Raw genomic sequence first — 14491 nt, 5'->3', positions numbered from 1 at the left:
TGCTCTTGTACGTGTGTGCATGCGTGTGTGTATGCACACATGTGCTCTTGTACGTGTGTGTGTGTGCGTGCGTGCGCGCTCGTGTGTGTGTGTGTGTGAGTAAACGCACAGCGCTACGTCCCGCTCTGGTCCGCAGGCATCAGGCTGTTTAATAGCAGCAGACAGCGGGGAGGTGGAACAGGCCCGGGCTTGTCCTGTTGCACAAGCTGAAGCGGCTCTCCATTCACACAGATGGCTTTTACCTGCTAAATAAGGGCTTTGGCTAACAAACGGCTGCGAGGGCAGTGTGTCACTTTTTCTGCCTCCTCATTTAAATCTGTTTTTGAAGAGTAACCTCCCAATGTGTAATCTAATGACATCATTTTTTTTTTTTTTTTTTTTTTTTTTCCTAATTGTAGTTTTCGTTTGCTGTACGGAACAAAGGGCGGCTTAGCCGTCGTTTCGGCGAAGGGCTTTGGCGTGCTGGAACACCCCGGTGGGGTGTCGGAGGGGAACCCCTGAGCCCTTGACGCTTCTGTGCAGATCAAAGTGTGCGCGGGAGACGGAAAAGGAGATGAGCGCACCGAACCGCACGCGCTCAGTGGGGCCCCCGCTGTGCTGTTTATGGCCCCGATCGCGCGGTCTCTCTTTGTGGCCATGGCGACCGTGGTCTGAGCGTGTCTGTTTTGAGCGCAGCGCGCTAGCGCCCTAGCCGCGGTGGCGTTTGCAGAAAGCCCCCTGTGTCGGATACAGTGCAGACTCCGACGGAGACCTCTCTGTGGCTGACCCACTTTAGACAGCGCTAGATGTTGCCTGATGTTAATGACTGACAGATTAATCAGCATTAATAATGAAAGTTGTACCCAAGCGCCGCTCCCCTGGGGGGGGGGCCACACCCCAAGGGGCCACACCCTGTGGGACCGGCCAGTGTGGTGCCCCTCATTGTATACGAAGGTCGTTGGCGAGATAGAGGAAGTGAGATTGCACAATGGGGGGTCTGTGGGCCGGGCTCGGTCAAGGCTGGGTGGCGCCCCGCTCGGAGGCCTCCCATTGGCTGATTGGGATACGGCCTGGGATGGGCTGCTGGGAAGCCGGCGGGGACGAGGACCGGTGCGGGACAGAGAACAGGAGGAGGAAGAGTGTTGCTGGGAAGTGTGGAAGGTGAGGGGGAGGGGGGAGGAGGAGATGGAGGAGGAGGTGGGAGAGAAACTTTCAAGGGAAAGCTATTTTCAGGTGCTCTGCCCGATTCCATCGAATTGTTGGTTTGGGACCAAAAACAGCCTCAGAGTTGTGCCAAACTGTTCTTCAGCCCTGGTCCTGGAGGACAACTCTGGCTTTCTGTTTGTCAGTTTGTTTGTTTAATGTTTTTCCCGGTGTACACCGGTACTGTGCAGTATTACAAAAGTGGTTAGTTAATGCTTCCTGTCTGCTCCAGGAAGGAGCAGCAAACGGCGGCTGCAGTTGCTTTGTCAACGGTGGCGCCAGCTGCGACGTGATTGGACGGAATGATCTACCCAGAATGCCCCATTCTACCAGCCTGCTCTTCCCCAACGGGACGGACAGGGCCCTGGTTACTGTGCTGCAGTACCGGAGGCGGGGCTGATGGGGGCACTCAGAGTGATCGTGGGAATTTGGGGTCACGGGAATTTATAGGGGGGGGAAAAAAGAAGCTTTTTCGCATTTCTGGCATAGCTTCCACTCAAATGCATAAAGAATATTTATAGTGCTGTCCTTCAGCAAAGCGAGTAAATAAGTCTTGTTTGGTACAAGTGAGGGGGGGGTGGGGTGGGGGGGAGTCTGGAGCAGCGGTTGGACTTGGCTGCTTGGCGGCTTAATGTCTGCCGATCAATCTCTGGGCGTCTTCGCAGCGGGGAATCGGCGATAATGAGAACCACCGCGGGGGCCTCCTCCTCCTCCTCCTCCGGTTTCGCGGTGAAGGATAATAAAGAGGACATTTTATATCCCGGCTTCGTTATCGCTGAGCTGGCCTGTGTGTGACTGCGGCTCCCCGCTCCCGCCGCTAGTAACGATGAGCTCGCCGCGAAGCTTTTATATAAAACGTAACGTTTTTTTTATCCGAGGCGAAAAAAACGTATCGCATTAGTTCCGCCGCGTCGGTGTCCCGCTTAATGCGCGAGCGTTCCGTGAGGATTTTCGGGAGTCAGCCCGGGGGATTAGCTCTGATTGGGCGTAGGAGCCGTCGCCTGTCCCCTCAGCTCACCTTTCTCCGGCTCGAACCCGGAGCGCGTGCGGCGTTTCTTTGAGCCGCCGTAGCCTGGTAAAACCCGCTCGCGTTTCACGTGGAAAGGAAAATAAAAAATAACTTACTTAAAGGCTTACCTGGGCCTGAGAATGTTGAGGGAAGGTTCTGTTACTGTTTGCGCAGTTTTATTTATAGCGAATTTGGCTTTTGTGGGCTGGCGCACCGATCGGGTTTCGCTGTGTGTTACGTTTCGGTCTGGTTTGTAATGGTAAAAAAAAATGGGTCGGAATGAAGAAGGGGTTTCTTTCTTTCATTTTTTTTTTTTTAGGGGTTTTCTGTTCTGGATTTAGTTGATGCTCTCGCTGTTGATGAACCTACTTTCTGCTGAATCATTTTGGGGGAAGTAGGAGCCACAGAGCTCTGTCCTGGCTTCCTGTGGTGACTGATTAACCTTTAGAATCCTGACTGCTCCCAAACTTCTGCCTCTCTGGGCCAACGCCGGGGGGTGGGGTGTCCTTTTCCATCAGCACCCCTGGGGGGGGGGGTGGGGGGCGCACACCCCGAGGGGCCACACCCTGTGGGACCGGGCCAGTGTGGTGCCCCTCATTGTATACGAAGGCCGTTGGCGAGATAGAGGAAGTGAGTTTGCACAATGGGGGGTCTGTGGGCCGGGCTCGGTCAAGGCTGGGCGGCGCCCCGCTCGGAGGCCTCCCATTGGCTGATTGGGATACGGCCTGGGATGGGCTGCTGGGAAGCCGGCGGGGACGAGGATCGGTGCGGGACAGAGAACAGGAGGAGGAAGAGTGTTGCTGGGAAGTGTGGAAGGTGAGGGGGAGGGGGGAGGGGGAGGTGGGAGAGAAACTTTCAAGGGAAAGCTATTTTTAGGTGCTCTGCCCGATTCCATCAAATTGATGGTTTGGGACCAAAAACAGCCTCAGAGTTGTGCCAAACTGTTCTTCAGCCCTGGTCCTGGAGGACAACTCTGGCTTTCTGTTTGTCAGTTTGTTTGATAAATTATTTCCAGTGTAGACCGGTACTGTGCAGTATTACAACAGTGGTTAGGTCATGCTTCCAGTCTTCTCCAGAAAGGAGCAGTTGATGTCTCAATGCAGCACAGTTAAATGGTCAGCTCCCCCCCCCCCCTCTTATTTTTGTTTTGTTTTTTCTTTTTTGGTGCTAAGTGTGACATTACGTAAGTTGACCTCATGTATTTGTTTACTGAACACTAGCAAACCATGAGAAATGCCTGCACTCTTTTCTTTTGCAACATCTGTAACACACCCCATCTGCAGAGAAAATCTCAAGCAGGTAACCCGAGAAAAGCTTTCAAAACCCAGATCAGTGGTTTTAATTAGCAGCTTTAATCAGACCAAATCCCTTTTTCTCTGTCGGAACAAAACGCCGCTTGGAGAATGAATCACCCAAACCAAAGACCAGGAGTGAGAATCTGTGGTGCGACTGACCGGAGGGGGGGGGGGGGGCTGGGCTGGGGCTGGGGCTGGGGCGGGGGCTGGGTTCGGTTTTAGCCACTGTCGTTTTACTACTGTGGGCTACATAGCTCAGGAGGTAAGACCGATTGTCTGGCAGTCGGAGGGTTGCCAGTTCAAACCCCGCCCTGGGTGTGTCGAAGTGTCCTTGAGCAAGACACCTAACTGCTCTGGCGAATGAGAGGCATCAATTGTAAAGCGCTTTGGATAAAAGCGCTATATAAATGCAGTCCATTTACCATTTACCGTTTGGTTTTAGCCACTGTGGTTTTACTGCGGAGAGAAAGGATCCCTGTTTCCCGTTAACCGTTTCAGCGGCGGATGTGTTGCTCCGTGGAAAGGGCTCTTGAGATTAGAGCAGATGCTCGTCCGGTGATGTAACGCGCGGCGTGGCTGTGCGAGCGCTCCAGGCGTGTCTGGGGTTGAAAAAGTAACCCAGACGAGGGCTAATCCTCCCCTGCTTTGGAGCCTCGTAAGTTTTCGGGAAGCCGGCGTGGCTTCCTGCTGAGGTCGCGACCCCGGGACGGTTTCCCAATAAACGCTGCCGTCACAGCTTTTCATAACGGGCCCCCCCCCCTTTCGAAACTCCTCCGTGTTTCCTCCCGAAAAGCAGACGCGCGCTGCCGGGACCTCGTGGGCGGAGTCAAACCCCGGTCACGGCGGGGGGGGCGGGGGTGTCGGCCCGGTGAAGTCGTTTACGCGTTTTGACAGTTTTTTATTGTTTGTTTGTTTTGTTTGTTTGTTTTTCTTTTCCCTGTGCTGCTTAATGCTGTGGCATGAGAATGGCGTTGAAATAAGGGCTGTTTGAGAATGGGGTTTTGGGTTAAGGAGGGGTTGTTGTATGGGGTGGGGTGGAGGGAGGGGGCCTTCGTTGGGGGCGGCGTGCGCGCGAGGGGAAGCCCAGTCATGGCTGCACCCTGCGATTGGGGAACTGCCACTCTTCCTGCCTCTGGCCATGTCGCCTTTCGACCAGCATCTCAGCCCTCTTCCTTCTGTCTGTCTCTCTCCTCAATCTCGTCTTCTCTCTCTCTCTCTCTCTCTCTCTTTCTCTTTCACCCATTCTCTCTCCCTCCCTCTCTCTCTCTCTGTCTGCCTCTCTCTGTCTCTCTCTTTTTCTGTCTGTCTCTCTCTCTCTCTCTCTCTCTCTCTCTCTCTCCATCTCCTGTAATTGGCCCCATGCTCTGGCCCGTTTGTCATGTGCACTGACTCTGTGGGAGTTTCCGAAACGCGTCCGCCTGTCCCGTCCCCTCTCCCTGTGCCAGCCCCTGACTGTCGGCACACATGCCCCGACCTGCCCCCACCCCCCCACCCCCCCCTCCCTCATCCCTGACTGCAGAGGGCTGCCCATTGTTTGCTGCCCCCAGTTCACCCCACGATGTCTTGCTCTTGTTTTTATGTCTTGGTTTAATGTTCGGGGGGGGGTAGCTGACATGTTGTCAGTGGAGTCTGTTCTTCTTGGCACCTTCCCCCCCCCCACCCCCGAGGGGAGGGGGCCTGTCGACAAAAAGCGGCGTAAGCAGTTTGGGCAGAGCCGCGTGGCGACAGCGCGAGCGCCCGTGACATCACTGAGAGTAGGAGCGAGCGAACAGCCAGACGTAACCGACGCCCCCTGCCCAGTCCCGAATTCTGGTGAGGCCCCGTCACAGGCCTTCCAGATGAATGGACTCCAGAAGCTCCTGCAGTCGGGGGGTCATATCGAAACTGGGCCGAAACTGAAAGCGTGTCCGTCAGGCGTAGTAAAAACAGCCGGTGGAGCCGAGCCAGCGGCGACGTCGCCGTCGAGGTTCACTTTCCTTTTCACCGTCCGGGGCTGACTGCGGCTCTGCGGAGGCTGGCAAAATCGGCAAAACACGCCGTCACATTTTCCTGGGTCAGGGCGGAGGGCGTTTTCGTGGCATCTCAAAGCAGTAACACCTAATGCCCCACTTCCCCCCCCCCCACACCAACCCCACCACCACCCCCCCCTCCCCCCCCCCCCCCCCACGCTATTATAATCACGTAAGTAACACTTCTCCTCTACGTGGGACATTCTGCGTACAGTGCCGAAAACAGATTTAGCTGTACGTGGCTGTGGTCATGTGTTCCACTTGAAATCCACCCAGCCCCCCTGCCCCCCCCCCCTCCGTGAGAACTCCTTGCTACCCCCAACTATAATTCCCGTTCTCTCTCTCTCTCATGTTTCCCGAACAGCACACAGGGAGCAGTTTTCCTTTCCAGTTTTCCGACGTCTTGTTGATCATTTTCATCGCCAAGGCGTCTCTCCCTCTCTCTCTCTGTTCATCTCTTTGTCTCTCTCTCTCTTCCACCCTCTCTATGTCTTGCTCTCTCTCTCTCTCTCTTTCTCTGTGTCTGTCTCGCTCACTTCCTTCTCACGGTCCCTCTCTTTGCCTCTCTCTCTCCCTCTCTCTGTCTCTCTGTCTCTCCCTCCCTCTCTCTCTCTCTCACATTAGCCCTGTGGTTTTTTTGGGGTGAGCCCAGGAGCACTCGATGTACCCGGCAGCACCACACCCCTGCCTGTCCCCCCCCCCCCCCCCGAGCTGGCAGTGAGTTACCGTCGGCCTTCCTCCCGAGTCACAGTGTCCCGCTCGCTCGTAAATCTCCAACAATGGGGCTCCGATGAGCCGTAAACAGAGAGAACGCGAGGCGTCCCGGGAATCCTCCGCTCTTTCTACCCTTTCCTTCCTGCTCCGCCGAGGAGCGGCCCCTCCGTTCGCCACTACGCGTTGTTATTATTATTAGGATTTAACGACAGATTTGGGGAAAGCGTCCTCGGGCCAGAAGATTGGCTCCGTCGCGACTTCCATTTAACGGCGCTATTGTTGTTCACGGGGACAAGGTCTGGGAAAGGGCTGCGTTTCGGTCGTTCCGTGAAACGGGGGAAGAGGGTGGATTTTCTTCAGGGGGTCTTTAAGGGAAAAACACACTGGGATTAGTGATTTATTCATTTATTTTTTCTTCCACTGGACGGCCACAGTCGAGAGCCCGTTATAGGCTGGCTAACAAAAGCAAGGAACGGCAGCCAAAACTGCGTATGCGGTTTTAAGCAAGAGGAGCGCGATATTAGGCGCAAGTGCCGATTCCAGCTGAAGAGCCCGAACAAAAATAAAATCGCCTGGAACCCTAAACACATGACAAGTGGAATTTAGCGTGATCTTAAACCTGGCAGTCGCCCCGGGGCGAAACGGAACGCAAGCCCACGTCTGAATTAGACGTGTTCAGATTAATTTAATACTTGAGTTTAAATGCATTACTTTCAACTTGGAGGCGATTTATTGGATCGGGTTGCCAACTTCTGTAAAAATCACATTAAATGAAAAGCAAACATTGTGTCCTCCCCTCAGCGTGTGTAATCGTCTTGGCGTTTCAGAAGTCAGCCGTTTCTCGTGTAATTCGCGAGCGCGCGCTGCTCCAAAAACTTGCAAAACGAGCAAAATTTGGAAAGTGGAATGGCGTGTGGTGATATAAGGCCGCCTTTGTCTCAGGACGTTGGTTTGGGTACACGGTTCTGACAGGAACGTTAATCACGTCCTCATTTCCTTCCAGAACATTCTGCCATGCTGCTGTCAGGCAGGTTTTGTTGTACCAGGGGATCTGGGTGGGCTGCGCCTCAGTGTTAGCCTGCCTTTTTGGATGGGCGTGCCTCTGGGATTAGTGCTTGGCCCCCTCTTGTTTTCTCTCCTTCCTTGGTTTTCTTATTTTTCAGCATTGGCCTTTCAGCTCATTCACCAAGCCCTTTCTGTATTCTGGCAAACAAATCTTTTCACGTTTTCAACTTCTGTTGTCCAGTCAACTTCTACAATTCAGGCTTTACGGTGTGAGGAACTAGGCGTTTCGCCGCAGAGGGGAAAGACGCCAGAGGTGTTGCACCCACAGCACATCTGGGGGACCCAGAACGGCGGGCCCATTACGCAACCCTTTCCGCTGCCACTTCCACCTTGCTGGTGTTTGTGGGAGGGGTGAAAGAGAGTGAGAGAGAGAGAGAGTGGTCGTTAATGTTAATGAATTTATGAATTTTAATGGCTTGGGCGCAATCAGCTGTGTTTGTGTGTGAGTGTGTGTGTATATGTGAGTGTGTGTATTTGTGTGTGCGTGTGTGTGTATATGTGAGTGTGTGAGTGCGTGAGTGTGTGTGTGTGAGTGCGTGAGTGTGTGAGTGCGTGAGTGTGTGTATGCGTGTGTGTGTGTGTGTGTGTGTGTGTGAGTGTGTAGGCGTGTGTGTTGTAGTGTGCAGTGCATGAGTGTGAGTCGGAGTGTGTGTATAGTCGTGTGGTGTGTGCGTGTGGTGGTTGTGTGTTGCGAGTGTTGTGTGTGATGTGTTGTGTGTGAGTGTGTGTGTGTTTGTGTGTGTGCTGTGTATGTTTCTGCTGTGTGCGTTGGTGTGTGCGGTGTGCTGGTGCAAGTGTGTGTTTGTGTGTTGCAGTGTTGTGATGTTGTTATGGTGTGTGCGAGTGTGTGCAGTGGTGTCGGTGGTGGTGAGGTCGAGAGGGTGTGTCCGCCTGTGAGCAGCATTTATCAGAGCAGCAGACAGACTCCGCAGTCAGAAACCCAGACCCGGGACAGGAGGCCCACAACAGCCTGTTCCAGAGCTCGGGAATCAGCATTCTGGAAATGACAGAGCCCACAGGGAGTCATGCTCGTCTCAGGTTCTGCATCGGCCGAGTCGGCTGCTGCAGCCACACAATGGGCCTTTCTGTATGCACTGGTCTGCATGGGCGGGCAGACGGACAGAGAGAGAGACAGAGAGAGAGACAGAGACAGACTGACAGACGGACAGGCAGACAGAGGGTCAGAGAGGCAGACAGACAGGCTGTCAGACAGTCAGAGAGACAGACAGACAATCAGAGAGACAGACAGAGACAGACAGACAGACAGACAGAGCAGCAGAGAGACAGACAGAGAGACAAGCAGACCAAGACAGACAGACAGGCCGACAGACAGACCGTCTGACACACTGACGGACAGACAGATGGAGAGACAGACAAACAGACCAACCAACGGAGACAGGCGGACAGGCAGAAGCAGAAAGGCATACAGACACAGGCAGACACATACGGACCGACAGACGAGCAGACGGCACGTGTGTGCGTGCATGCGTGCGTGCCTGTCTGCAGTGTGTGTGAATTAGGGATGTGTGCACATTGTTAAGTAATGAATGGAAGTTGATATTGCTTTCTACACACTTCCCCAGATGAAAGGGAGGGGTCATTACTACCCCCCCCCCCCCTCCCCCTTTCAAAGGCCAAAGGCGGTGCTGAAAAGCCAGAGTTTCTCTTATTATGGCTAAGGCCCATTCTTTCACGGGTTTCACTACCTGACCGCTAGCCGTGGACGCTCTCCATTGCGCAATAAGGCGGGACTTTCGAACAGGAAGTGGCTCGCTGTTAGTGAAAGGTGATATTTCCCATTGGTGTCACTGCCAGTAAGACTCACAGCAGGCCTCTTTGTTTGCTGTGTGTGTGTGTGTGTGTGTGCGTGGGTTTGTGTGCGTACGTGCCTGAGCGTGCATGTGTGTGTGTCTGTTAGTTTCAAGGGGAATTTAACAAGTTTGTGTTTATCGAAAAAGAATTTGTGTTCATGAGGTCAGCCTGCTTCTTTAACTATGACGGAGGTGGAAGGGGCCTACGTAGCTGTGTGCCATGACCACCGTCGCAGGGAATTCTGGGTGGGAAGTTCCCCAGAGTGGCAGAAGGGCAGCTGCTTGTCTGTGGAAAATCCCTGAGTGCCAGGCCAGGAGGCTGAATAGTGAAACCTGTGTGTGACCCACCCGCGATCCGGCGAGAATGCTCGCTCAGACACCAGGACTGCCCTGAGCTGTAATGTCAGAGGGAATGTCCGTGAGGGCAGCGTTTGGGTGTGGATCCCATGTCCTCTATACAAGCTTACTGTGGAGGCCAGTACTTACAACGGTAGCACTTTGTATGAATTGTCCGTCATAAGAACTCCATCATAATCGGTACGTAACGTCTTAACGAGCTCTTCATAAACGTTAATAAATGCCTATGTCAACAACTGCAGATGGCATGTGGTGTGTAAGGTCATCACTGATGCAAGCGTCATTGCCATATACCTGTTTGCTGTTGTTGCCATAAGCCTTTATGAATGTCTATGTAGCGCTTATGAAGGTGCTATGTAGAACCTATAAAGGGGTCGTGTAGCTCTTATGAATTACCATTCATTGATAGGGTTATTCTTCTACGTTACTACTTAAGACGCTTTATTTGATCTTGGACTTGTACTTGCAGCATGTACTTTAATCTTGGCAATGGCATGCATGCAGTTGTAAAATATCACTGTGGAACCTTGATGTGCAAAATCTCTATTTATAAGTTTTCTATTCTACCGCCCTGCACCAACATGAACATTTCTTCTTCACGTAAAATGGAACGACTAACGTCCCTGTGGTGTTGCCCTGATCAGCTGGCGCTAACTGCCCTGTGGTGATCAGCAGGAGCTAAGGGCCCTGTGGTGATCAGCGGAAGCTAAGGGCCCTGTGGTGATCAGCGGGAGCTAAGGGCCCTGTGGTGATCAGCGGTAGCTAAGGGCCCTGTGGTGATCAGCGGGAGCTAACGGCCCTGTGGTGATCAGCGGGAGCTAAGGCCTGGGTGATCAGCGGAAGCTAAGGGCCCTGTGGTGATCAGCGGAGCTAAGGCCCTGTGGTGATCAGCGGGAGCTAAGGCCCTGTGGTGATCAGCGGAAGCTAAGGCCCTGTGGTGATCAGCGGAGCTAAGGCCCTGTGGTGATCAGCGGAGCTAAGGGCCCTGTGGTGATCAGCGGGAGCTAAGGGCCCTGTGGTGATCAGCGGGAGCTAAGGGCCCTGTGGTGATCAGCGGGAGCTAAGGGCCCTGTGGTGATCAGCGGGAGCTAAGGGCCCTGTGGTGATCAGCGGGAGCTAAGGGCCCTGTGGTGATCAGCAGGAGCTAAGGGCCCTGTGGTGATCAGCCAGCGCTAAGGGCCCTGTGGTGATCAGCGGGAGCTAAGGGCCCTGTGGTGATCAGCGGGAGCTAAGGGCCCTGTGGTGATCAGCAGGAGCTAAGGGCCCTGTGGTGATCAGCAGGAGCTAAGGGCCCTGTGGTGATCAGCAGGAGCTAAGGGCCCTGTGGTGATCAGCAGGAACTAAGGGCCCTGTGGTGATCAGCAGGAGCGAAGGGCCCTGTGGTGATCAGCGGTAGCTAAGGGCCCTGTGGTGATCAGCAGGAGCTAACGGCCCTGTGGTGATCAGCAGGTGCTAAGGGCCCTGTGGTGATCAGCGGAAGCTAACAGCCCTGTGGTGATCAGCGGTAGCTAACGGCCCTGTGGTGATCAGCGGTAGCTAACGGCCCTGTGGTGATCAGCGGTAGCTAAGGGCCCTGTGATGATCAGCGGAAGCTAACGGCCCTGTGGTGATCAGCGGAAGCTAAGGGCCCTGTGGTGATCAGCGGAAGCTAAGGGCCCTGTGGTGATCAGCCAGCGCTAAGGGCCCTGTGGTGATCAGCCAGCGCTAAGGGCCCTGTGGTGATCAGCGGAAGCTAAGGGCCCTGTGGTGATCAGCGGGAGCTAAGGGCCCTGTGGTGATCAGCGGAAGCTAAGGGCCCTGTGGTGATCAGCGGTAGCTAAGGGCCCTGTGGTGATCAGCGGTAGCTAATGACCCTGTGGTGATCAGTCGTGTTCCCAGCGCTCGGGACGCTCTGACGGACGTAGCGCTCCCGCTACATTAGCTCTGCGTGCGTCTGTGACGTGGGCCAGCGCGCGGTGACTCACCCGGGCTAAAACGGGAGCGTAATTATTCAGAAGCTCCGCGCGGCCTGTGACGAGCTCGCTCGGACGAGGAGCCCTGCGTTTGTTTCGCTGCGGCCTGCGTCACGTTTCGCGAGGTTTTTATTAACCCCAGAGTATCCCCGGGTTTAGTGACCCCCACCCCCCTCACCCCCACCCCCCACGCGGGAGCTGAAACGGGACGAGCAGTCGGGCGTCCGGCGTTCTCGTCTGTTCTCAGACGGCACCGGGCCTGTCATTTTTTTCTTCTTTTCCGCTCTTAAACAAATTAAATTTGAGATCCAGTGATTTTTACCCGCGCGTTGGGGAAACGACTTCCCTTCCAAGGAGGAAACATCCTGTTTGCTCGCGTTAGTGCAGAGAGGAGGAGGAGGAGGAGGAGGATGGGCTTTGCTCTCTGCCAGCTGCGTAGTTTTTTTTTTTAATTCGGGGTTAGTGGACATTTAGGGGTCCCCTGGCTGGTCATGCACATCGGGGGGTCGATTGCAGGGGGGGAGCCCGTGTCCCGAGGTTGAACCGATCTTTTTGGGGTGTTCCCGGTTTCGCTTGGACACCGACGGGCAGCAGCGGGGCCGGGGCGAGCGTGCGGTAATTCTCCCGCACACACACGTGCTCTGCGCACGATGTCCTGGCTGTTTCCGTCTCCCTGGCCGCCATGCGTGCAACTAGCCACAATCGGAAAATTCCACTTCCATGCGCCCTTCCCCCCCCCCAAAGATTTGGCATCCGCCCGTCCCGTCCGCTGTGTGCCAGGAGCGCCTGGCGGACGCTCTGGTCTCCTGGAACGCCGCTCTCTCCCCTTCCTGGCGCTGCCCGCGCCGCTCTCAGCATTCCGGCGCTCCCGGGGCCGCAGGATGAGGCGATGGAAGTTTTCGGCAGAGGGGCGAGGGGGGCGAGGAGGAGGAGGCGGGGCGGGCGAGCCTCGCCTCAGCACACACAATCGCCGCAGGGGTCCTCCAGGGAGACGAGATCGGGAAATCCGTTACCGCGGTTTCCCGTGTGACGGACAAGTGTCCCGGCCCCGCCCCATCCCGCTCGGTCCTCCCTCGGGCATCTGAAGTGATGGCTGTAGTTTTTGGGCCATTGGCAGGAGGCTCCTGTCCTTATCTGAACCCTGCTATTGTGTTGCATTTCTTTCATCTTCCTCTTCCAGTTACTCGCTAATCCTGCCCTCATCTCAGTCAGCCCGCCCCCTTTTAGGCCACTGGCCAATGGGCTTTCCGTTTCCCTCTGCGCAGTCAAAGCTGCCTTTTTTTGCTGATGCTTTTCAGTCAGGTATTCTGTACCTCCCTGTGACCCCACACCCATTTCCTGTGGCACAACCCAACCCCATGTGACCCTGCCCCCCTCTCCCTGTGACTCCACCCCTGTTCTCCCTGTAACCCCACACCCCCCACCTGTGAGCCCACCCCCACCCCATGTGACCCCGCCCCCCCCTCACCTGTGACTCCACCTTCGTTCTTCCTGTGACCCCACCCCCTCTCCCTGTGACTCCACCCCCTCTCCCTGTAACTCCACCACCTCTCACCTGTGACTGCCGCCCCCCTCTCACCTGTGACTCCGCCCCCCCCTCCCTCCGCAGCACCTGGTGAGCTGGGACGCTGCGGACCCGGAGTGCCTGCTGCAGCTGGTGAAGGAGCTGATCCAGCAGTACCACCTGTACCAGTGCCAGCGGCTGCGGGAGAGCTCCCGCCTGCTCTTCGAGTACGACAGCCTGCTGGAGGACCCCGAGTACGGCCGCAGCATGGAGATCTACGCCGGCCGCAAGAACAGCTGGGTACGGCTGCGCCGCGCGCATGCGTGTGCATGCATGCGCGTTTACACGCAAGAGCATGCATGCGCATTTACACACAAGAGCATGCGAGCATGAGAACGCATACGCGCAAGAGCATGCGATCATGTACACGCCAACACACTGCACGCTCGTGCACATGCGTTTACACACACACACACACACACACACACAGTACATACAGTACACATACCACTCACACACATGCAATCATGTACACTCATAGACACACATGCATGCTGTTCATTCACCAGACTCGTACACAAAACATGTTGGCCCCGAGCCATTGGCAACATTTGACTGAAACCGCTTCGAGCAAGCATGCTGGCATGCCGCAAGCCCGCACACAGCGTTCATTCCATGAGTCATCATCATGACATCCTGCCACAAACTTATGGCCTTTCGACTGACCCAGCCTCTCTGGGCGATGCTATTGGCTGGTTCTGCCGCGAGCCCCCACACAGCAGCCGATTCCTTCCGGCCGCGGGTCATCCTGCCCCCACAGACTGTCTTTATCTGATCGCTCTTAAGTTTCTCTTCAGTCGCTCCTTCCTCTCGTCTGGCCGCCTTCGCACCCCCCCCCGCCCCGCCGTCGCACAGGCGCTCCGCTCCGCGGGAGCTGTCAGATTTCCATATTTCAGTCTCATTTATTAATATTAGACTGATTAGCGTATCTGTGCAAAGCCGCCGTGCGCTTCCCGATTTGTCCGTGGGAAAAAAAAAAAATATAGCAGGGAGGGAGGAAAACGCTAGAGCGCAAATCCGTCTGAGGACGAGGCGCTCGGGGGGGGGGGGGGGAGAGGGACGAGGGAAGACGGGGGGGGGATGTGTTAGGTGAGGATTCGGCGCCCTGAGCGTGTTCTGCATCGGAGTTGGCGTGGGGGTGGGGGAAGGGGGGGTTGGGGGGGGGAGTGTGCGTATCGAAACGCGCGGATAGGGAAGCGTACCTCTGTCTGTCTCTCTCTCATTACACAACCGCCCCCGCTGCGGCAAAAGGAGGTCAGTCGAAATTTTCTTAGGGGTGGGGGAGAAAAAATGTAAAAGTGAAATTGCAGAAGGGAGTGGGGTTTTTTTTAGGAACCTTGGGTTCCACGCCCACCTCTGCACAAAGTCACAAGCTTTGACCTTTTCAAGGCTGTGGCGACCGTAGCTATTGTCTAGGAAATAAGGAGCAGAAATGGCTAAGGGTGAAAAGGTCCCCGAGAAGCTGCGTAAATCCCTGCACTTTGTGCAAGATGGCTCCCTTTTTGCCCCAGACTTGTTTTTCTGCACGAAGTC

General features: G+C 55.3%; 1 protein-coding gene across 1 annotated transcript in view; it reads left to right on the top strand.

The window, feature by feature from the left end:
• babam2 (BRISC and BRCA1 A complex member 2) overlaps nucleotides 1-14491 on the top strand; it is a 95416-nt gene that overhangs the window by 19339 nt on the left and 61586 nt on the right. The window contains 1 exon segment of the mRNA XM_064303401.1: nucleotides 13004-13198. Within this exon segment, the coding sequence (XP_064159471.1) occupies nucleotides 13004-13198 (195 nt within the window).

Source organism: Anguilla rostrata, chromosome 1 (genome assembly GCF_018555375.3).
Source record: "Anguilla rostrata isolate EN2019 chromosome 1, ASM1855537v3, whole genome shotgun sequence".
Classification (NCBI taxonomy): Eukaryota; Metazoa; Chordata; class Actinopteri; order Anguilliformes; family Anguillidae; genus Anguilla; species Anguilla rostrata.
This window is presented reverse-complemented; position numbering and strand designations above follow the sequence as displayed.